Below are 23,443 nucleotides of genomic sequence, written 5' to 3'. Positions count from 1 at the left end.
ATTTACTTGTTTCGTCAGTATGTCAGTCATGCTGCAAAAATCGGCGAACGAATCCGAAACGAATGTCTTTATCATCATACCAGAAAATTATTACAACAGCACAAAATGTCCCTTCCCATTTGCTTTACTCTCATCAATATTCTTACACCCCTTCAATTTAAAATTTATTTACTACTAATGGCTTTGCCCCTTGTATCTAGAGGCTCTTTCTTCGATGTGTAGGGAGGGTCCATAAAATTTTTTCAATTCACAAAAAATGGCCTAAATCAACCCAGGAGCTTTGAAAAGTTTCCCTTAACTTGAAAACTCAATCCGTTCAGTCGCTACTGTTAGCAGGATCTTAATAGACACTTTAAAAATTCTTACTTTATATAATAGGTAGTATTTGTCTTTTTGCAGATGTGAAAACATGCGGAATTGAATGCACATCACTTTGAATAGTACTAGCGGATACGCCCCCTAGAGGCCTCTAGGGGCACTTTGGGAGGGGGGAGTCAATTTTGAAAATCCAATTTCTTATTTTAGATTTTTTTTTAAGTAAAAAAAAATTTTTGGGGTAGTGAAATTTTTTTTTTTGATTGGGGTTGACCTCCCCTTTTTTTAATTTAGTTTTAAAAAATTTTTAAAAAAATTGGGGGGGGGGGGCGGTTATTTTTTATTTTTTTTTTTGGGGGGGGGGGTGTCCCACCCCCCAAGAAAATAATTAAAAACCTTCCCGGGACCTATGAGAGCTAACCCGATCGGTTCAGCTTTTAGCGAGATCCAAACAAACACAGACACACATCCTGTTACTTTAGTATAAGGATAAGTATTGTACGTATTGTTTGAACTTTGGGAAAATTGAGGAGTGTTTAGTAGTGCGTTAGTGTGTGAGTGTTTTCTATTCTGTACACATTTCACCATTTTGTTTAATACATTTTATTTAATTAAGTGCCGGTAGCCGGGCTAAATATTGGATTAGTTATTAATTGTTAATTCTGTAGCGCAGCAATGCAGAGATTTTTAAAAGTGAATCTTTTCAGGTAATAGGGTCCGTTTTATTTTAGTAATTTACTGTGACGTACGTTTATATTTGCCATTAATACCCCTAAAAAGACATGTATAAAGCTTCCATAAAAAGCTCAACTTATTCAACCAGCAATTTTAAGGAGCTTTAGCTTCAGACAAAAAAACCTTACTGCTTTATATTACAGGAATAATGCTATTATTTACCCCTTAATTTATAAAGCAGTAAAGAATTTTTTCTTCATAGCTTAAGTTATAAATGTATATCATTATTTATTTGCATTAAAACTAGTAACTTCTGGTTATCTTTATACCTTTATAACTATATAAAGGTTGTTTCAGCTTTTTAAGTTCATTCTTAAGTATTTTATAACATTGAAAGGTGTAATAGTTATTTATCGCATCGTATTATAGACAGATTTCCGTAGATATTAAAATGAAAAATTTTATGTTGAAAACTAGTTTTGCTTTCCTCGAGGGACCGAATACACGCTATTTTATCCTAGCTTTTATTTGTATCTAAAAATGTTGTTTGAAAATCTTACCAAAATCAATAGCGCAGCTGTGGAAGCACATGAATCAAGCACACATAAATAGACATTTCACACCCATCTGTAATAAAGAACAGGTTTGGTAGAATTGAAGGGTAAAATTAAAACCCCAGATTATGATAAACTCTGTAATGAAAAATAGAATCTTATTTACAAGAAATAAATAAACACAAAGTAAACATAAAAATATATTCTTGATATCTTAACAACTGACTGAAAATCTTCATTTGTTATCTTAAACTTTTGCTGTGAAGATTCCTCCTGGTCCTGTCGTCATCTCACAGCAGCCACACTTTGGTATAGTTGTAATTTGTTATCACTACCTAAAAATACAATTCTTATCATTGTTAGCTTATCATTGCTGCGCTAATTAGGAAAATAACTGTCTATCTTCCTATTGTATAAAATACTAAGCTTTTTTTCTGTAGCGAAGGATCTCGCGAGCCACTGAACCGAAATGGCTCCTCATATATAGGTCCAGGGAAGGTTTATAATTCTAAGTATTTTTAAAAACTAAAATTGAAAATGTAGGGAGGGGGATCGATTTTTCTCACCCTACCTCAAGTGTCCCTAGAGGCTTCTAGGAGGCGTAGCCGCTAGTTTTACACAAATTAATAGTTAATTAAATCTGAATTAAATGATGAATAAATATTTTATATTTTTCCAGAAAGAAAATGGCAAAAGTCGCTGTAGTTACTGGTAGTAATAAAGGTATTTATTTCAAAACTTATAATTAAAGTAACAGAATATAGTGAACAGGGGTTAAATAACTGTATGTTTACGAGGTCGGGTGGGGACCCTATGCCGACTTTCAATTGGGTCTTAAAATATGAGCCAATGTCGTTGGAAATATTAACACAGCCAAGTCGCTACTAAAGAGCAGAAAGCAATTTGCAAGCACTAGGTAGTTGTCTGGGTTATTGTACAAGAAGTTTTGCTGTTAGATAGAAATAACAGGGTGTATGTCTGTCTGTAGAGAAGGATCTTGCAATCCGATGAACCGATATAATTCTTCTTTACAGTATACTGCAGTATGGCTTATAACTAGAAATCGTCCTAGAATAATTAAAATACTATACCATTTAGATAAATGAGTAAAATGGTCTAAAACCATCCCATAACAAAAAAAACTTTACTATTTTATTAACCTATAGGTAATATGATAACAGTCAACAGTTCTTTTGATCAAAATATTGTTAGGACTTTTTTTGTACTTTACTTTTTATTTACACTATAAGAAATAGCCTAAAACCAACCAGAGACGAAAATACTGTTCTTTTTATTACAATTGTAGTTAGGACTTTTTTGTGCTGTGCTTTTATTTAAACTAGCGGCTTCGCCCCTAGCCTCTAGGGGCTTTGTCCCAAGAGGTTTAATCAAACCAATTTTTCGTATTTTAGATTTAAAAGAAAAATAAATAAAAAAAATTGGGGGGGGGGGGGATTTTTTTTTTGGGTGGGGGGGGTGGTAGTCGACCTCACTATTTTGATTTTTGTTTTAAAAAGAAAAGAAAAATTTGGGGGGGTGGAGGGGTATTTTTAAGAAAATAGTTATAAACCTTCCCGGGACCTATGAGAAGATACCCTGTAAAGGATAACCCGATCGATTCAGCGGTTAGCGAGATCCTTCGCTACAAACAGACAGACAAACAAACAGACATCGTTCTTCTTTGTATTATAGATTATTTGTATTGTTAAGGTATTGGATTCGGAGTGGTTCGTGCCATGTGTAAGAAGTACGATGGAACTGTTTATCTGACCTCCAGGTGAGAACATCAGCAAATTGCTAATATAGTCCTTCAATATTGGTCAATACTTTCCTCCATTGTCGGGGAAGGGGATGGGGTAATGTCATAAGGGGTTGGATAGAGGCCAGCAGCTGGAAGAAACATTTTATCAGGGAATGCACGACTCTATCTTAATATCCACGTATTCTATAATAGGTCATACTACAAACGCAGGAGTCCCAAACGTCGGAGTAGACAAACGTCGGAGTGGACACTTAACCTGACCTAACCTATTTTAGACCATCTTATAGGTTTTTTAAATGCCTACCTACTGCGGGTGGCATATTTGTTCATTCATATCTTAACCTAATCTAATCTGTATAGAAATTCTAATAAAATTAATATTTTAACACTCCTGCATTTGTCCACTCCGACGTGTGTGACTCCTGCGTTTGTCCTGGAACCATATAATATCCTGCAATATACCTTTTTAAAAACTAGAGATACCGGGAGGGGTGAAGCAGCAGTAGAGAGCCTAAAGAAGGAGGGTCTAACTCCTGCCTTCCACCAGCTTGATATTGGAGATGAGGCTTCTGTCAAAGCTTTAAGGTAAGATATATGTATAACAGGTTTTCTAAATTCGTTGGCTTAGCAACTTTTTTATTTTCATTGAGATTCAAAAAGTTTAGTGTCCAAACATTTTAACCACTACTAGTATTCTACAGAAGGGTTAATTTTGTGTATCAGCATTGGGGATGAACATTAATTTATCGGTCATACAAGAAAAAAGAGGTGGATATTCTACCATTTTAATTTGTATACATTTATTAAATCTTGATTGGCTAATTTAAACCTTTTATTGTCCAAACTTTTCTACCAATAATTTTGAACTACAGAAGGTAATCTTAATCATGAATTTATCGTCCATTGCATTGCATGTATTGTTTCATAAGATATCTGGAAATTCTTGAAAGTTTAGATAGTTAGAAGATGCTAACCACTGGATCAATTAGGTTCTCCATTTTATCTTCACATAAGTTCCGTTTTAGGCTATTAAGCCCCATTGAGAATGATTGTGTTGGTAGGTTACTAGTATCCAAACTATCCTGTTAGTCCTATCCTTATTTCCCTGAGAAAAAAAAACATGTATCTAATGGTCTAAGAATTTAACATTATTGCCAATTAATGATACAAAATGTCTTTGTCTTATTTCTAAAATTGCGCATTAAATACAACAGCTAAGGTGTACATTTATATCACCTTCTGTAGATCACAATTAGTGGTTGAAACGTTTGAACACTCAATTAAATGAACCAACAAATCAATATTTAATAAATTCCCCAAAGTTGTTAAGCAAACGAATAAGAATACGACTTTAGGGACTAGTGTAATAATCAGCCTAATGTCCCCTCCCTCCCTGCGCTTTATCACTTCAGGTTGCTTTAGAATATTTAAAATTAGTTCATTTTTAAACAAAGACTGTTAATTATATTCATAATTAGTGAAGCAATATATCAATCTGCTAACTTTTCTTTATCACAACTTAGAGTAAAGTCAATACAGGGTAATTAAGAACTTTGAGGTAGTTGATAGATAATACAAAAAGATAATTTTTTGTCTGGTAATAACATCAATTCACTAAACTACATAACTAGCAATTAGGTAATGTTTCTAAATTTTAAAATTCGTTAATCGACAAGAAATAAACATTGAACTTTCAACAAACAATATGTCCCAACGGCCATTGTATTATCCTTTAGATCCCAGGAATTTCTTCACATACAGACTTAAGTAGGAGGATTAATTTACATTCCATTTTTCAACCTCTGTGAAATATTACAAAGAAATATAACAAATTTCAGAGAAGCTTTGCTCCCCACAACTGTACAAGTTTGGAAATATTTCATTATACAACAAAAATTGATAGTACATAAATTCAAGTTTGCTTTCTTTGACTTTTTATCCGGAATCCTAGGGATAAGACAATGGATGATAAGTTGATGTACATTTCATATGATGATAAACATATTTACCCCCAATGTAGATTATAATTGTCGGAAAAGCTAGTTTGGAACCAACCAATTAAATCTAATAAAAGTATCCAAGTTTTGAGCCAACGAATACAATAACTTATTCATAAACTTTGGGGACCAGTGTCATTTGTTCCATTCCTCCCTGGTTTTAATACAATTAATATTTTTTGGTTGTGATTCTAATCTATGAGTCAATTTTGTTGGTCTTTCTTTTGATACTTTAACTTGATACTAGCAGCTACGCCCCTAGAGGCCTTAGTGGCACTTTAAATCGAGAACGTAAAAAAGTTTAGATTTTTGTGATTTCTCTTCTTGGGAGGGTGGTGGTACCATCCCCCAAAATAGTTTTAAAAAAAATTCCCTGGACATTTGAGAATCTACTCTGTTAAGGAGAACCCGATTGGTTCAGCGGTTAGCGAGATCCTTCGGTACAGACAAACATCCTGTTACTTTAGTATAAGGATTTGAATAGGTGTTTTATACAACTTTTAGTCCCAATGTTTTGATCGGAGAATCTTTTAGTTGCATAACCACTCTATAATCTACTTTGTCTGTCCGTCAGTCAGTCTTTCAGTAACACTATGAGGAAAATTTAATTTTCTCGGTTGCCATTAAAGATAGACAGCTGAAATTTTCAGTGAAGATTCAAAAGATATATGTGCTTCTATTCTATACATTGTTTTGACTGTATATCTGTTTGTCTGTCGTCTATGCTTATATAGACATAAACCACTTTTCGTGATTTTCTTAGTTTTTGTGTATTCTCTTTTCTACTTGAACAATTAAACATCTGCTCTGTAACTTACTTTGTCCGTTTACTTAGCTACTTATGTATGTTGTCATCCTTGTTACGTTTACAATTCAATCAAAGGCTCTGTCAGTATGTTTGTTAATGTCCAATTGATTCGCATATTTTGATGTTGTCATACTCTTTATGATTTTTGATTTAACGACTTGAATAAGTACTTCATAGAATAACTTCATACTTCGCCCCTAGACTTAATGGTATTTGTCTTTAAAAGGAATCAATGAATAAAAATTACTTGGATGATGCACCAGTTTTTCTCCTACTCTAATGAAATAGTATTTCATGTTGGCTAATATAATAATAACCCCTATTCGCCCTTTTTACCCCATTTCTCCTACTGGAGGAACTGTCTGACCACTAATTGAGGACTATTGTAGACACCAAAATTGACGCCAAAATTTCCCCTGTCATACTTGTTAATATCCATGTACAATGTGTTTTTTTTATGAGAACATTTTTGAAAGCAATTTTACCCCACTTATAGTTATAAGAATTTAATGATTAATGGCTTATTTTCTTCGTTTTTTAATGCAATTAATAGAACAACAAAAAAATATTTCTGTTTTTATTTAAAAAGTACAGTAAAATCTAAAATTCAAACCTTAGGTGTCAACATCTAAAAATGGTCTTAGCGCATTTTTCTTATGCCTAAATCTTCTACCCTTTGCAAGAAAAAAATTGGATTTTCTGTAGTTAACTTTGGGGGGCCAGTACTCCCTCCCTGGTTGAGATATGACCTTCAAACTTTTATATGTTCTAGTACATGTCCTAAATAGTATCTGTATACATTAGCTCTATATCTTAACTTTGAAGTGTTTAGCAGCCATTCTTGTAAAAGGTTGAATATTTGAGCATAAGAAAAATGCGCTAAAACCATTTTTAGACGTTGACACCTAAGTTTTGAATTTTAGATTTTACTGTACTTTTTAAATAAAAACTGGAATATTAAAAACGAAGAAAATAAGCCATTAATCATTAAATTCTGATAACTATAAGTGGGGTAAAATTGCTTTCAAAAAAGTTCTCATAAAAAAACACACTGTATATTTAATCGAATCCTATAGGACGTTTTCATTCGTTTCATTCATAGAATGGACATTGTTGGTACAAAATTTCTCGTTTAATTTCTCCAGCTGTTATCTGAAGTTTTATCTAAAACTTCTGGCGTTTCTAGAATACAAATCTAATTCAAAACAGCAATATCATTAATTCAAAGTAATAGGATCTCTGCGTGTGTGCACCGAAGGATTTCACTAACCGCTGAACCGATATGGTTCTTCCTTTTAAATATAGCTTCTCATAGGTCCTGTAAAGGTTTATAACTATTTTGGGTGAGGGATACTCCCCTCCGATTTTTTGACAGGTAGGGGGGGGGGGGGGCTGGTATTTTAAAAATTGGGAGGGGGTTTTACACCTTACTTCTCCAAGTACCCCTAGAGGCCTCTAGGGGCGTTGCCTCTAATATAATTAAACGCTATAATATATTTACGGGCATTGTATATTTTATAAAGCTTAGCTTCCCTTGTACATTAATAAATTGGGAGAAGATCTACCAAAGATCCAATAAAACTACCTAAGTATTTAGTACATTTAAAAATGAACAGGTATTTTATGCAAATAAAAAAATACTAAACCATTCAGATTCCCACAATTACAAGAATTTGGTGGAAGATAAATTTATATTCCATTGCCCTATCTTTCCCTGGATCTCAGACTTTAGGCAAATTTGTAAAAATACTAAATTTTTCAGATAATATTCTTGTGCTATATCTTTACTTTATCTAAACGACATATTATAACTTAACAGATAAGCAACAAAAACTAAAATGATGCTCTGACATGCTATTTTCTAAAACTGTTAGGATAATTGGTTTTGAAATCTATCTATCTTTATAATAAGATGTGTGTGTGTGTGTGTGTGATTGTGTGCACTGAATGATCTCGCTATAATCCTTGGAAAGTTTATAACTTTTATATAGGGAAGGAGGGAAAGGAGACTATCTCCACCCTTCCAAGAACTCACTCTAAAAAAAAATCTCCAACTAAAGTAAAATTGTATGGTTGTCCCCACCCCCCTCAACCTGCACCTATGTTTGTGTGTATGTGTTGTGTGTGTGTGTGTGTGTGTGTGTGTGTGTGTGTTTGTTAATGTTTAGCTATAATTTCTTAAAGAAGTGTATTTAATTTATTGCATTTATTGCTGCGACACTATTGGAAGTAATCTATCTTTCTTTTAGAGACTATATGAAAGAGAAGTATGGTGGTATTGATATCCTTGTCAACAATGCCGCGATTGCTTTTAAACAAGTAAGTTCTAAAAAGCAAGGCTTTTCTATAATCAAATTATGTCCTTACGTCCGTTATAGGTAGCTCTTATTTTTAATTTAGAATTGTCCTATCAGTTTTAAACTGAGTATAATGTGTCCTGTAACAGTTAGATCAATTTAAAAAACGTAGCAACTCAATAATTATCACAAGAGAGTCCGTATGTCCATTTGTATTATAATGATTAATTTGCTTCTTTAAAGAAATTGTATATTTTTTTGAAAAGTGGTTGCATGAACAATTAGGCTCAATTACAGACGAAGCCTCTTTATAGTCATGACTTAATATGGAAATATTGCCTTGATTATGTATTTTCGTTCATACTCCAAGCAGGCTTAATATTTAAAACACAGTAAAGTTTTAATTTATTAAAAAACTTATATTTCATTTGTATTTTTAGGCTGCCACAGAGCCTTTTGGAGAACAAGCTACCGTTACTCTAAAAACCAACTACTGGGATACTAAGGTAAACCTTATTTTAGTGAACACTCTACTGTAACTCTAAAAACCAACTACTGGGATACTAAGGTAAACCTTATTTTAGTGAACACTCTACTGTAACTCTAAAAACTAACTACTGGGATACTAAGGTAAACCTTAGTTTAGTGAACACTCTACTGTAACTCTAAAAACCAACTACTGGGATACTAAGGTAAACCTTATTTTAGTGAACACTCTACTGTAACTCTAAAAACCAACTATTGGGATACTAAGGTAAACCTTATTTTAGTGAACACTCTACTGTTACTCTATTAACCAACTACTGGGATACTAAGGTAAACCTTATTTTAGTGAACACTCTACTGTAACTCTAAAAAACAACTACTGGGATACTAAGGTAAACCCATAGAGAAAATAATAAAAGAGAGAAATCGAGGTATTTGAAGGACTAAAATAGGCAGTGGGCCTAGAGGCCTATATTGAGCAATTGCCGCGCTGAATTTTTAATGTTATTCCACCACTTTTCAAAATGGGAATATCTTAAAATTAAATATAATTTCAAGAGAATTATAGTTGCTGTTTGGAGCATAAATCTAATTTTTAAGGGATGAAATATTTTGAATTATCATCCATTCTGATGAAACCTAATGAAAGAATATAAAATTATCATCATTAATTTTTCATGACTTTGCTACTGACTTTAATCATAACACTCATTATCAGCTTATAAGATTTATATTGCAGTCTATCTAACTTATATTTTTTAATAAATAAACGTTTTTACAAATTTAATATGAACATTTGATTGTAAATTATAATGATCAGTTTTTCAGTGCCATCTAGCTTTGGATATAGAACTAGAATATCAAAGCGTTCATCAATTTTTATTTTGCCTGTATTTTTCTTGTTTTGGATTTTTGTCACTAAAGGGCCAAACCCTGAGGGGTAAATAACATCACTTGAAAATGTTAAAAATATTGTAAAAACGAGTATTGTCTGAGAAAGAACATAGATAGTATTACAGATTATTCACTTATTTAGATTATTCAGTTATGAAATTTTTTATTTAATATTTAGCCTTAGTTTTAATGTATGTCTTTGAAGTAGACAACTAGCGAACCTGGTGGCTGAGAGCTAAACTATTAATTTTTTATTAGTAAACATTTTAAAGTTGTATCATGTCAATTAGATTTAAATATTACATTTAGGCTAATTTGAAAAAAAAAAATTTTTGATCATAAAAGGTGAACCCTCCTATTTTTAAACTAGGCGAAACATACTTTTCTGCTGCACTAAGACCGTCCGCGGCTGTTGGTTTTTTAAGATTCTAAATCAAATTGTATTTTAAATATTTTCTTTAATTTTTTTTAAAACATAATAAATTACAGAAAAATAATAATAATTAATAAGATAAAATTTTTTTTATTTTTTTTTACATATATAGAATAGGTTATGATAAGATGAAAAAAGCCGCGGACGGTTTAGATAAATAGCAGACAAATTATTTTAGTAGGGGGGAAGTAATATTTTACAATGAAATTGGGGTGAGTATTCATCCTCTTATCCTTTTTCCTTATGGGTAAACCTTATTTTAGTGAACACTCTACTGTAACTCTATTAACCAACTACTGGGATACTAAGGTAAACCTTATTTTAGTGAACACTCTACTGTAAATCTAAAAACCAACTACTGGGATACTAAGGTAAACCTTATTTTAGTGAACACTCTACTGTTACTCTATTAACCAACTACTGGGATACTAAGGTAAACCTTATTTTAGTGAACACTCTACTGTTACTCTATTAACCAACTACTGGGATACTAAGGTAAACTATTTAACGTCTTATGAAGTTATGAAGCGGTGTCGGGCCGACATCCGAACATATCACCTTCCCGACAATGAGCGGATACACAAATTTATCAACTATAGGCAAAAAATAAATATTTCCCAGTTCCCTATACATGCCCTATTATTTTTGAAAATTTTAGCCGCATTTTCCCAACAACTGTAGACATTTAAAAAACGTGGTTGCTGTCCCTTTATTTTGATTTTAAAAAGTACTATGTAAATTTTTTGGTTCTCTGTATATGACTTCCCAAAGTCTACTAAACACGTTATAACTAGTAAAGCCATGGAGAAGGTTTTGAGTGACAATTTATGAGGACATAAAGTCTACTATTGATTTGTAGATAGATGCACGATCACTTTACTTTTAATTTGTAAATGGATACACAAGCACTTCACTCATTCATTTAGCATGTTAGGATAATTCTCATTCATTGTATTTTACTTAAATGCTATATATTTTATGGTGTTTTAACTTAATTGTCTTGTTTAGCACTGAACCCTGAAATTGAAATTAAGGGGGGGGGGAGAGGGGTGCGTAATTTTTGTTTGCTTGTTTTCTTATTTAAGGTTAGGTTTATTAGAAATTGATATAGGACCCGCAGGGGTTCGACAAAGAAATAATAATATCCCCCACTTCATTGTAAACTAAAAGGGGTTGGAGAAAAAAGTACAAGTGTAGAATCCAAAAAACTACTTTCTACCTATTAAAAAAAACACAAAAAAATAATCTTTGTTACGAAACAGCGTATAGTATCCAATGAAAAATGACGTCATAAAATACAAATGACCAATGATAGGCCAGTATACATTGTAATTGACCAATGGTAAATGTTACTGTCCTATCATTGCCACATAGGTCATTTTTTATTTTACATTATACGCTGTTTCTTTGGTCAATTAACCTTTTTATGACTTTAAATAAGAAATTAAGTTTGAAACAAAACGCATCCATAGACAATATATTATATGTCTATAAATCCACTGTATATATTAGCAAACATGCATAATAAGGTGGGTCGATTTTGGACATTTTTTTTCTTAGACCAAAGCGGGGATCTGCAAATGATTTTTATGAGTATAATACACCTCTGGATGATTTAAAATATGATTTTGACTGACTTATAGTCGGAAATTTATTATTAACAAAAATATTTAGCCCTCTAGCACTTATAGCAACTAAGATAATAAGTGGAAAGGACTTGTATGTCGTCTTTGCATATTTTTTTATTAATGAAATACATTTTTAAGTGATCGCATTCTAAATATGAATTTTTTAAAATTCTTTTTCAGTCACAAATTTTATTTAAGTTAGTTTTATCTGTTGCACATCCCCTCTTTGTCTAATTCCGATATGAACCCGCCCTAATGCATAACATGTTTAACATATAAGTAAATTATCAGTATATTCATATATTTTTTCTAATTATTAAAATATTTCAGCGCGCTTGTGAGATCTTGTTTCCCATATTGAAGCCTGGGGCAAGAGTAGTCAATGTGTCCAGTTCTGCAGGATTTCTTGGGGTAAGTGCAGGGATATAAAGGGATAAGACAATGGCTGATAAATTGATATACATCCCCAATTATGATACATAAAATAACTCCTTCTGTAGATTACAATTAATGGGTAAAACGTTTAAACTCTCAACTTAATTAACAAACCAATCAAAATTCATTAGTCCCCAAAGTTGTTAAGAATATGAATAAGAAAACGTTATTATAAAACTTTGGGGACTAGTGTAACAAACAGCCCATTATCCACTCCCTACCTGGGTAAGTTAAGGTTGGTTTGTACTGGTTTTTCCACATAAAGTACCCTATTGAGCATTGGTTACCCCCCTCGTATTTTGAAACAAATTGTAAAAAAAGGGGGTTTTAAGTTTTTTATTATTACTTTTGGTAATGGGAAGCCTCACAGAGTTAGATCTCTATACGTATAAGCCCAGCAGGGTTAGGTTTCTCTCGCAGAGGTTAGGCATAGAAAAAAAACCATCCCACCTAAATTAATTTCAATTTGATTTATAAAATAAGGGGTTGGTAATCAGTGCTTACTTTTTGTAACACAATTGTATACAGTATGACTCTTGAAAAAGTATTTTTTTTGCATCTGCAGCCCACATTTCTCAATAAAATATTAAAAGATGCATATGTACTTGTTCTCTATAAATTTTCACATCAAAGGATATCAAAATATTTTTTTACATCAATTAACAGCCGAGATTTTTAAAGCCACAGTTTGGAAAAAGTGCTTGAGAAACTGGATATTGCTAAATATTTCTTAGTTTTTTATTAGTGTATTACTTTTTTTCAACCAGTTAAAAAACAAATAAGAAAGAAGAGCAAGTTTACAATTGATAAATTTTTTATTGCATTAAAAATGTTAGTTTTACATATGAAAAATTACTTTTCAAAATTTCATCAAATGCATTTTTCTCATAAGCATCTACCCTCAAATCTTATAATATCTCCTACTTATCAATATGACCCTAATTAAACCCTTCCCCAATTTATGCTTACGACCGGAAGGATTAGTGCAACATTGAATTAACGCCTCATAATAATGCTTGTTAAAACCACCAATTTATCTATATATCAAATCAAATCATCAAAAAAAACTAGTTGAAACCGCATCTAATATTTGCATCATTTTGTCCCACTTTATTTCTGATTGCATCATGTGAGTGTTTAAGTTCTTTATGGTAACACCATCGGCTACACCCCTGCTGGCCTCTTCAGGCACAATAATTTGGGGGTAGTCGACTCCTTATAGAAAGGGTTAAACAAGAAGTGTCACTAGTATGAACTAGTCAATTTTTGAGCATTTTATTTTAAAAATCTGCTGTTAATTGGATATGGTTTGATGTTTTGTATTACCTAGATATCAGAGGGAGTTAAATATTGGACTATTAATTACACTGGTACCCAAAGTTTTATCCACTTTTTTCCTATTTGTTGGTTTTAAAAACTTTGGATACTTCTATTTAGTTAGAATTTGATCAGTTAGTTTCAAACTAGAAGAATTGAATATTTTTCTTCGTATAATTTAAAGAGATAATCTTGTTTGTTATCATTTTGTACGTATACAAGTTATCGTGTATTGTCTTATCCCTTAATATCCCTGCTTGATATGGATAACATAATTAATAATTATAATGATAATTTTCGTAATTAAATTATGTTTTTGTCAAAAATATTTTTTTTAGCTTCATACCTTTGCAATTGAAAAAAAATCGTTTTTCCTCAGTCGAATAGAAGTTTGGCTATTTCCCCTAAAATTTACCCCCCCCCCCCCTTCCAATTTATTCCAAATGAATCATACTTAAAGTCAGGTTAGGCTAGGTTATATTTGGTATTTGGTAGCCCTGCAGATTTAGGGCAATTTAGGTATAGGCCACGCAGGGTTAGGCCCCTACAAAGGGTTTAGACATAGGGAGAAAACTACTCCCCCTTTTTTGAATTTATTTCAAAACTAAGGGTTGAGGGGGGGGGGTCAGTGCTTGATAGGCAGGGAAAGCACCGAATAAATATTTTTAATGTTCAGAACTTGGATAGAGCTGAAAATCAGGAGAAGGCCCAAGAAAAGAAAAAGAAACTGGCTTCAGGTAGTAACCACTAATTGTAATCTACAAAAGGGGTAATTTTGTGTGTCATCATTTAAAATGTACACCATTATATCGGCCATTGTCTTATTCCTTTAGATTCCTAGTTTACAATCTACCCCCTTTTCCTATCTAGCACCTCTAGGTTTTAAGTTAGACTTTGATAGCCTTGAAAATTATTCATACAACCCTTAATTTTATTAGGACTTTTTGTGGCTTCTTGTTATTTTCTCTAATTAAAAAATAATAACTTTAGTTGAAGTATTTCATATTTATTTTTTTATTTAAATACTTTTTCAATCCGTACTAGGTAATGGTATACATATTTATATGAATAGATTTAATTTTCCTTGTTTTATAAAGATAATACCTTAGATAAGAAATAATATACATTCATTACTAATAAGATATTTGAATGAAGACATTTATTTAACAATTTTATTTAACTTAAATCATACTCTTTGAGTATGTTGATTACGTTTGGAGAGGCTACCTAAGGGGTGGTATAAACTCCCCAGACAAAACAAACATGATTTATATTTATTTCTGTTATTGGACTTAGTTGGGAGACAACGGGCAATCAAGTTCCATTAAGCAAAATATTATTTGGGGAGAAGATTAATCAATCATCCATTATTCTATCCCTGATGTCATGTCATACTATGAAATTAAAATCTAGATGAAAGAAGTTGAAACCCGAAGTTTGGATGTGTTAGAACAACTCCTGGTTTTGGGTAGCGCAGCTTCTATATAACGAGGGAAAGAGGCCGGGGACATTAGGCTGTTTATTACACTAGTCCCCAAAGTTTCATAATAACGTTTTAATATTCTTTGACTCAACAACTTATTATTGAATTTGATTGGGTTGTTTTTTAAGTTGAGTGTCCAAATGTTTTAACCACTAATTATAATCTATAACATGGGTAATTTTGTGTATCATCTTTAGATTGTACATAAATTTATTGGCCATTGTCTTATCATTTTAGATCCCTGTCTGCTTTTTCTTCCTAATTTATAGGAAAAATGTTACTTACTCGGTCTTATTATAGTTAGTTGGCTGAATTTTTTTTGCTAAAATTCTGCTAACCCCTAAGAACTTACTACTACTGCTTTTAATGATAAATTGCTGAAGTTTTTTACTTAACAAATTTTCATTTATTCTTTATTGAGTCTATGGTATAGAAATGACTATTTTGTGCTGCAATTAAAGACAGATTTTTTTTAGTGTGTGCATTAAGTTTAACTTACTTATAATTAAAAATTATTTCAGTAAATTGTTGATATAATTATGAACTTTGCTACTTATGGATGTGGCTATATTCTTGATTTTTTCAGATGGAACGTTAAGATTTAGAACATGTTAAAATTCAACATTTACTTGTTTTAATTTTTTTATTCTTTGCAGTGCAATGGAAAAAAATCCATAAATCATTAAATTAACATAAATCAGATTGTAGCAAAAACCCACCTAAATAGATTTTTCAACAGTGTTCCTTGTTGTCCTAGGAATCATTATTTCAAAAATCACATGGATGATTATATAATATAAAAAAAAATTGTGTCAAAAGTTTAAAAATAAGCATTAGAATCGGAGCTTTAAAGAACCTTTGTTTTATTATACAGATTATTTGAATTTTTTTTATAAAATAACAGTGATTTTGATATTTTTTTATTTAAAATACTTTTGATATGTTTTTTGTATTTCAAAAGATGCGCTCGTACAAATAACAGTTTTAAATTTTCTTTTTATTGCCCATTACGTAGTGTTTGTAAAGATGCATAATAAATACATTTGTTTCAATAATGATCATTAATAACTTTGAGCTGCATAAAATAGTTAATATAAATATTTAGACAAGGAGGTAGGGGACTTAGAGCTTTTTAGCTGGTCCCCAAAGTTTTATAGTAAAGTTTTCTTATTTGTTTGCTTAACAACTTTGGGGACTTTTATTGAATTTTTATTGATTGGTTAATTAAGTTAAGTATCCAAACCTTTCAACCACTTATTGTAATCTTTAGATTTTATATATAATCATTGGGGATGTACATCAATTTATCGGCCATTGTCTTATCCTCGATATTTAATTTTAGATGACCTGACTGTATCTGAACTTGACGCCCTGATGAAAGAATTTGAAGAGACAGCAAATGCTGGCACACATGGCGCTCATGGCTGGCATAACTCTACCTACTCGGGTAAGAATTCAGGGAGGGTGGGGACATTGGACTGTTTATCATACTAGTCCCCAAAGTTTAAATTAACGTTTTGTTATTCATTAGCTTAAAAACTTTGTGTAATTTGATTAGTTGCTTCATTAAGATCTTTAGCTTCAGACAAAAAAATTCTTATTTCTAGTCAGGGATAAGGGATGGGAAACGTAGGAAAATATTATTTCAGGCCTATTTCAAGCCTAGGCCTATTTCTAGCCTAATAAACCAGTTTTGGGATAGCGCAGTGGTTCGTATAAAATGCTAATGAAAAAGCTGTGTGTGTGTGTGTAGATAAAGTATAGAATCAAATTCAGGTAGCTAGTTTAAAGTAAAAAACATAACTTTTTATAAACCTATATATTAATGGCTTTTGTTAAAAAGAAGTTTTTTCTCTCCCAAAATTTTTTATCTTTTACTTTGGTAATTTGAACTGTCAGAAAGCTATCGTTGGGTTTCCCTCAGACAGATTTTAGTTTGTATTATTTGCATTTTTATTAATGAGTAAAAATTTTATTTGAAAATTTCATTGCTAATTAAAATTCAAAATAAATAAATAAATATGCACTTGGGTAACATTCTATCAAGTTCTTTGGATACTATACTGGATATAATGTAATGATATATCTGTACTGTGTTGTATTGTACAAAAATTAGGGTGAAGGTGTTTTATCAACTCCGTACTAAATTTTTAAGATTCAAAATACAACATCTAATTTATAAACTACCAAATGAAAATTCGTAGCTACCTTCTTTCCAAAAAAATAATCCCATTATTTTTGTTTTTTCTATGTGGCCCTTTTTTAATGTTTAACTCTAAGCAGATTTAATAATTAAACTAATGTGATCTAACACCATTTATATTTATTTTTTCGTAGCAGACGAAATCATTATTTTTTCAAGAATTGTCTGCTTCTAAAATTTCCGCCATCTGTGATTTGGGCTTGTTTTGTATCAACCAATCACCAATTGGCTCCGCCAATTGGTGATTGGTTGATACAAAATAAGCCCAAATCACAGAACACTATTGGTTTAGAGCGGTAGCCAATATGAGCCGTCCGCCAGTAAGGTCATTAAATTAGGCAAATGGTAAAAGTTGCATGATCCCTTTCAAAACCAGGCCGAGACCTAATTTATGGCCAGGTTTCCTATCCCTTATCCCTGGCTGTAGTAGTCAGTCTCATCAAAAGATTCAAAATGCAACTTAACTCTGCTAAACTCTTATTCTTAATTGGAACTGATGATCTATTTATTAATGAAACAATTGTATTTTATAAATAAAATATAACAAGGATGACAACATTTATAAAAGCGAAGCTCTAAAACGGTAGGACAACGAACATTAATACATGTAGTGTGCCAAAACTGAAAAATCATTACATAAATGTATAAATGTCAAATCAAAGTTTTAATTAAATTTGTTAAAAAACTGCTTAAATACAGGATAATACTTACGTTTTTAGGACTTGATTATAGAGATGCTTCGCTTATAACATTGTATTTTGTTGTCCTAGGAATCAGTACCTATTCCAAAAATCAAATCAATCGTATAATTTTATCACATACAAATTCGTTGTTAAAAAGTTAAAAATCAACATGTTTAAAACGGACGTACGGTCATTCTGGTAATGATTATCGAGTTGCTACGCTTTCTTAATCGTACCAAACTACTACAGGAATAACCATACAAAGTTATAAATCGATAGGACAATTCTACCATGCCTAAATTAACGAAAAAAGCTATCCGTTCCGGACGGACGGACCGGCCCTAATTGTAGAAAAGCTTCGCTTTTAAAAAGATGAATTTTGTTTCTATATGCATTGTATGTATATTCTTAGTATTAGATATTTCAATTCTTTTTATTGGTTTTATGACAAATGTTTTGTAGCATCCAAGATTGGTTTGAGTGCCCTGAGCCGAATTCAACAAAGAGAATTGTCCAAAGATGATTCCAGACCGGATATTGTTCTCAATCATATTCATCCAGGTATCATAATCTTGTGTCAGTATGGCTTCCAAACCGATTGATATCCGCTGGATTAGAACCGGTTCTAGGCTAAACGGAAAAATCTTGTATCGTATCGTATTATAACCAGTTTTGTTAGCCAGTGACTTCGGCATCCTGTTATTGTACAGTTTTATATCTGCGGAAAGCTGTTTACAATGCGATGCGCTAAATAACGATTAAAAAGCGAAGCTTCTCTATAACAAAGGTATTTATGCACGTTCGGCGGTGATACAATCTTTATTCCTACTTAAAAGCTGCATCTATGAGGACTCAAAGGGGTTGGAAAGTTTTTTTTTAAATAGGTTAAATCCATCTTAAGACTAAATGTTACTAAATAGATCTGCGCTTATTGTATTTAAAAATCTATCATATCTCTAGGCTTTGAGTAAAACAATAGAGAGTGAAGGGGTTTAATGACTGAATGTCCCCACCTCGAGGACCCTGTGCCGACTTTCAATTAGGTCTTTGAAAATCAACAAATAGCGTCGGGTATATTAACACAGCCAAGTCGCTCAAAAGAGCAGAACGCAATTTGCTAGCAAACCAACAAGGTCCCCAATAGGAGTATCCAGGTAGTTGTCTGGTGGTGATACAGCATTATTTAATCATTTATTATTCCAGGTTATGTAGACACAGACATGACCAGCCACAAGGGACCGCTGACCATTGACCGCGGGGCCGAGTCGACCGTGTTCGCCGCACTTCTGCCACCCAATACCGACGTTAGGGGCGCCTACATTTGGCACGACTGCCAGATTGTTGATTGGATCAACGGACCAACACCTGCAATGACTTAAAACTTTGGATTATTTAAAAATTAGGGATTAAAGAGTTGGGTAAATTGGCTAAGAAACTAAAATACATTTTTTTATGATTTAATTTTATTTTTATAGCACTCACAGTGTATTATGTCATATAATGTTGACTTGAGAACCAAAAAATATTATCTTTCCACTACTAATTTAAAAAATTTAAATGTTAATAGTTTAAGTATATTTATCTATCTTTTTATCCCTGAGAATTTTATAATTAAAATCAAGAATAAAGTGTCACTTTAATTTTTTTGCAGTATCGCTTCAAAAACGATTCATATCCACATGGATTAAAACCGTTTCTGAGCCATGCTTAAAGATCATATATCAAATCGTATTATAGGCAATTTTCCACGAATAATAAAAAAAAATTATAAAATTAATACCAGTTTAGTTGACCCAACCCTTCTTCCCTTCGAGGCCACAAAACCTAAATGAATCTTATTTTTTTTATTTTACTATCCCCGGAAAGCTGTTTACAATACGATGCGATAGATAACTATTAAAGTTTTAACTATTAATTGTAACCTGATGAAATCGATTGAATTTTATTGCTGTTTTAAAATTGACAATTTTTTAAGCTTTAATGATTTTAATATAAATTTTGCATTTATAACGCACAACTTTAAAGGTGTATTTACATCAAAGTAAGATATACCTACTTAAAAAAATATTTACTTTTTCATTTAGATATACCTTATTTTCATGTGATTTGCTTTATATGTATTTTAACTATATTTTAAATGTATTGAATCTATGTGTGAAAAAAATACACAAAAAAATAATTATACATAATGTTTTATTTTTTTATATTTTAACACAAGTAAAAATAAATTTGAATGCACATATATGTTCATTTGTTTTTAAAGGCGAAGCTTTTCTACATTTAAATTGTTTATTTTCATTTGATTCGAATATACAGGCGAAATTTTTCAGTTGACAGTAAGTTTAAGTGATTGTCAGACTTAAGCAAAGCCTTTGATAAACCCGGAACATTATTTCTTCTATCTATAGTACTAAGTTGCACTATGTATGTACGTTCGTCCGGATGATGCTTAAGATCCTGTTCCCAGCTTTTCCGATTGGACTCTTCTTTTCAAGGAGAAACCTTCTACTTACAATGAAAAACAAGGATGACAACATCCATAAAAGCGAAGCACTGAAATGGTAGGACAAACGGACATTAAAACTTGTATAGTGTCTGAACAGAATAAAAAAGTATAAGAGTCGAAGCAAAATTGTGAGTAAATTTGTTGAAAAACTGCTTGATACAGGATAATGTTTATGGACATACTTACATTTTTAGGACTTGATTAAAGAGTTGCTTCGTTTATAATATTGTTCTTTGTTGTCCCAGGAATCAATATACCAAAAATCAGAGCAAACGGATAATTAGATCACTTAAAAATTTGTTGTTAAAAAAAGTAGAAAAATCAACATGTTTAAAATGGACGTTCGTACATTCCGGTAATGATTATAGAGTTGCTACGCTTTCTAAGTCGTACCTAACTACTAAAGGAATCATTATTCTAAGTTTGAAATCGATAGGACAATTCTAACATGCCTAAATTTACGAATAAAAGCTATCTATCTCGGACGTACGGACGGACCGACCCTAATTATAGAAAAGCTTCGCTTTTAAAAATTAATACAAATATTAAATAGTGTAGATAAAATCAAACCCCGCTAAAGGCTATTTTATATTAAAATTTTAGTCTTTGGATAGTTTTATGCTATTTTGCAGACTCCTTCATCCTTCGAATTTAGAGCCTCTAGATGTATGTTGACCACGGAAACGTAAATAAAAATTATAAATAGGCTTTGTATGTACTTTCATATCATTTGTTAAGGGATCTAAAGAGAAAATACAATGGCCGATATTTTGAATCCCTAATGATAATACTCAAAGTTATTCCTTCTGTAGATTACAATTAATGGTTGAAACGTTTGGACACACAACTTAATGAACCAACCAATCAAAATTTGATAATAGTCTTGAAGGTTGTTAAGCCAATGAATAAGAAAACGTAACTATAAAACTTTGGGGACTAGTGTAATAAACAGCCCAATGTCCCCTTCCTTCCTGTGTTTGATTTTTGTTTTGATTGAATAATATATTTGTATTATTTTTAATTACATAGTTATTGTATCGATTCTGTATTTTTTAAATTTAAATTAACAAGAACAATAATTTACATAAGTAGCATAGGAAAAAAGGCCAAACAAAAGGGGTAATCCTAATTTCCTGAAAAGAAATAAAATTAAACATCTAATTATGAATTAATAATGCAAAAATGTTAAAAAATATTAAACAATTTGATAAAATTGAAACACGCCCAAGTTAATGTAAAATAAGATGCTTTGAATTAGTACAGGGCGAAAAAATATGAAGAAAAAAAACTAAAAACGCTTCCATGTTCATGCAAATTTACTGTAAAAAAAACCTTGATCTTCAGATGAGATTATTTTTATTCGGACGGACATAACACATTTATAGAGTAGCAGCTAAAAATATGTAGATGCTTCAGATAATTACATATGTATACAACTGTATTTTTCCTAGTTTATATTTTTTTAAAGCGAAGTTTCTCTACGAGTCTGTTATAATTATATTTGTTCGTCTTCCTTTTCATGGAAATTTATAATAATATAACTTTCGTCTACGCCTTTAGGGGTATATAAGGTAGAAGGGGGCGAGATCGCCTCCTCTCTTTATTTTAAAAATTTAGTTTTAAAAAGAAAAGTTAAAATAATTTGTTGGTGTTATTTTTTAAGGGCGATTTCTCTTGGGAGGTTAGTGGTGCCCTCCGAAAAAAAAAATTTAAAAACCTTCCCAGAACCAATGAGAGGCTACATGGTAAAGGTTAGCAAAATGCATCGGTATAGACACAAAAACATTCTTTAGTTTTTAGTTATCTACAATACAAAGTAGAATGATGTCTGTCTGTCTGTCTGTTTGTTTGTACCGAAGGATCTCGCTAATTGCTGAACCGATCGGGTTCTCCTTTACAGGGTAGCTTCTCATAGGTCCCTAAGAGGTTCATAACTATTATCTTGGGGTGTGGGACACCCCCAACCTCACAAAAAAATGAAAATACCCAACCCCCCAAAAAAAATTTCTTTTTAAAACTAAAATTAAAATAGTGGGGTCGACTAACCCCTCCCCAAAAATAAATTAGAAAATTGAATTTTTAAAAGCGAAGCTTTTCTATAATTAGGGTCGGTCCGTCCGTACGTCCGTCCGTCCGTCCGTACGTCCGTCCGAGATAGATAGCTTTTATTCGTTAATTTAGGCATGTTAGAATTGTCCTATCGATATCAAACTTTGCATGATGATTCCTGTAGTAGTTGGGTACGATTTAGAAAGCGTAGCAACTCTATAATCATTACCAGAATGTCCGTACGTCCATTTTAAACATGTTGATTTTTCTACTTTTTTAACAACAAATTTTCAAGTGTTTTAATTATCCGTTTGATCTGATTTTTGGTATATTGATTCCTGGGACAACAAAGAACAATATTATAAGCGAAGCAACTCTATAATCAAGTCCAAAAATGTAAGTATGTCCATAAACATTATCCTGTTTTTAAGCAGTTTTTCATCAAATTTACCTACAATTCTGATTCGACATTTATACATTTATGTTCTGATTTTTCAGTTCAGATACTATACAAGTGTTAATGTCCGTTTGTCCTACCGTTTCAGTGCTTCGCTTTTATGGATGTTGTCATCCTTGTTCTTTTAAATCTAAAAATCTAAAATACGAAAAATTAGGTTGATAAAACCTCTTGGGGCAAAGCCCCTAGAGGCTAGGGCAAAGCTGCTAGTAGGTATATGATAAAGGATATACAGGGTGTACCTCGTAAACTTTTTTTTTTTTAAACACTTATTACTCCTTTAATATTTGAGCTATCTTAGTAAAATAAAAAGTATTTGGCAGCCTACTACTGACCATTTAATGATATAGTGATGAAAAATCCGCAAAGTTAACAGAAAAAAATCTACAAGGTAATACATAACATGCTGATTTTAGTGAATATAAGACTAATCCACAAGAAAAATATGACTTAGTTAACTA

General features: G+C 31.8%; 1 protein-coding gene across 7 annotated transcripts; it reads left to right on the top strand.

Moving 5' to 3' along the window:
- Positions 1-2,164: 2,164 nt before the first annotated feature.
- On the top strand, positions 2,165-21,517 carry LOC145330084 (carbonyl reductase [NADPH] 1-like). Of its 7 annotated transcripts, none has more exons than XR_013883257.1 (12): positions 2,165-2,267; positions 3,255-3,321; positions 3,784-3,891; positions 8,361-8,430; positions 8,849-8,914; positions 12,180-12,260; positions 14,278-14,338; positions 16,427-16,531; positions 18,433-18,531; positions 19,174-19,383; positions 19,572-19,707; positions 19,860-21,517. XR_013883257.1 is itself a non-coding variant. In XM_080174661.1 (11 exons), exons 1-10 carry the CDS (start codon positions 2,231-2,233, stop codon positions 19,347-19,349), a joined length of 870 nt encoding a protein of 289 aa, XP_080030787.1. In that variant the 5' UTR covers positions 2,165-2,230; the 3' UTR covers positions 19,350-19,383; positions 19,572-21,517. The 7 variants fall into 7 exon arrangements, 4 of the variants coding, with proteins under 4 accessions (XP_080030787.1, XP_080030789.1, XP_080030786.1 ...); XR_013883256.1 differs by having other exon boundaries at positions 19,837-21,517; XR_013883258.1 differs by having other exon boundaries at positions 19,174-19,388.
- Positions 21,518-23,443: the final 1,926 nt, after the last annotated feature.

The sequence above is a fragment of the Acartia tonsa genome, chromosome 10 (assembly GCF_053477335.1).
Source record: "Acartia tonsa isolate MP-2025a chromosome 10, ASM5347733v1, whole genome shotgun sequence".
Lineage (NCBI taxonomy): Eukaryota > Metazoa > Arthropoda > Copepoda > Calanoida > Acartiidae > Acartia > Acartia tonsa.
This window is presented reverse-complemented; position numbering and strand designations above follow the sequence as displayed.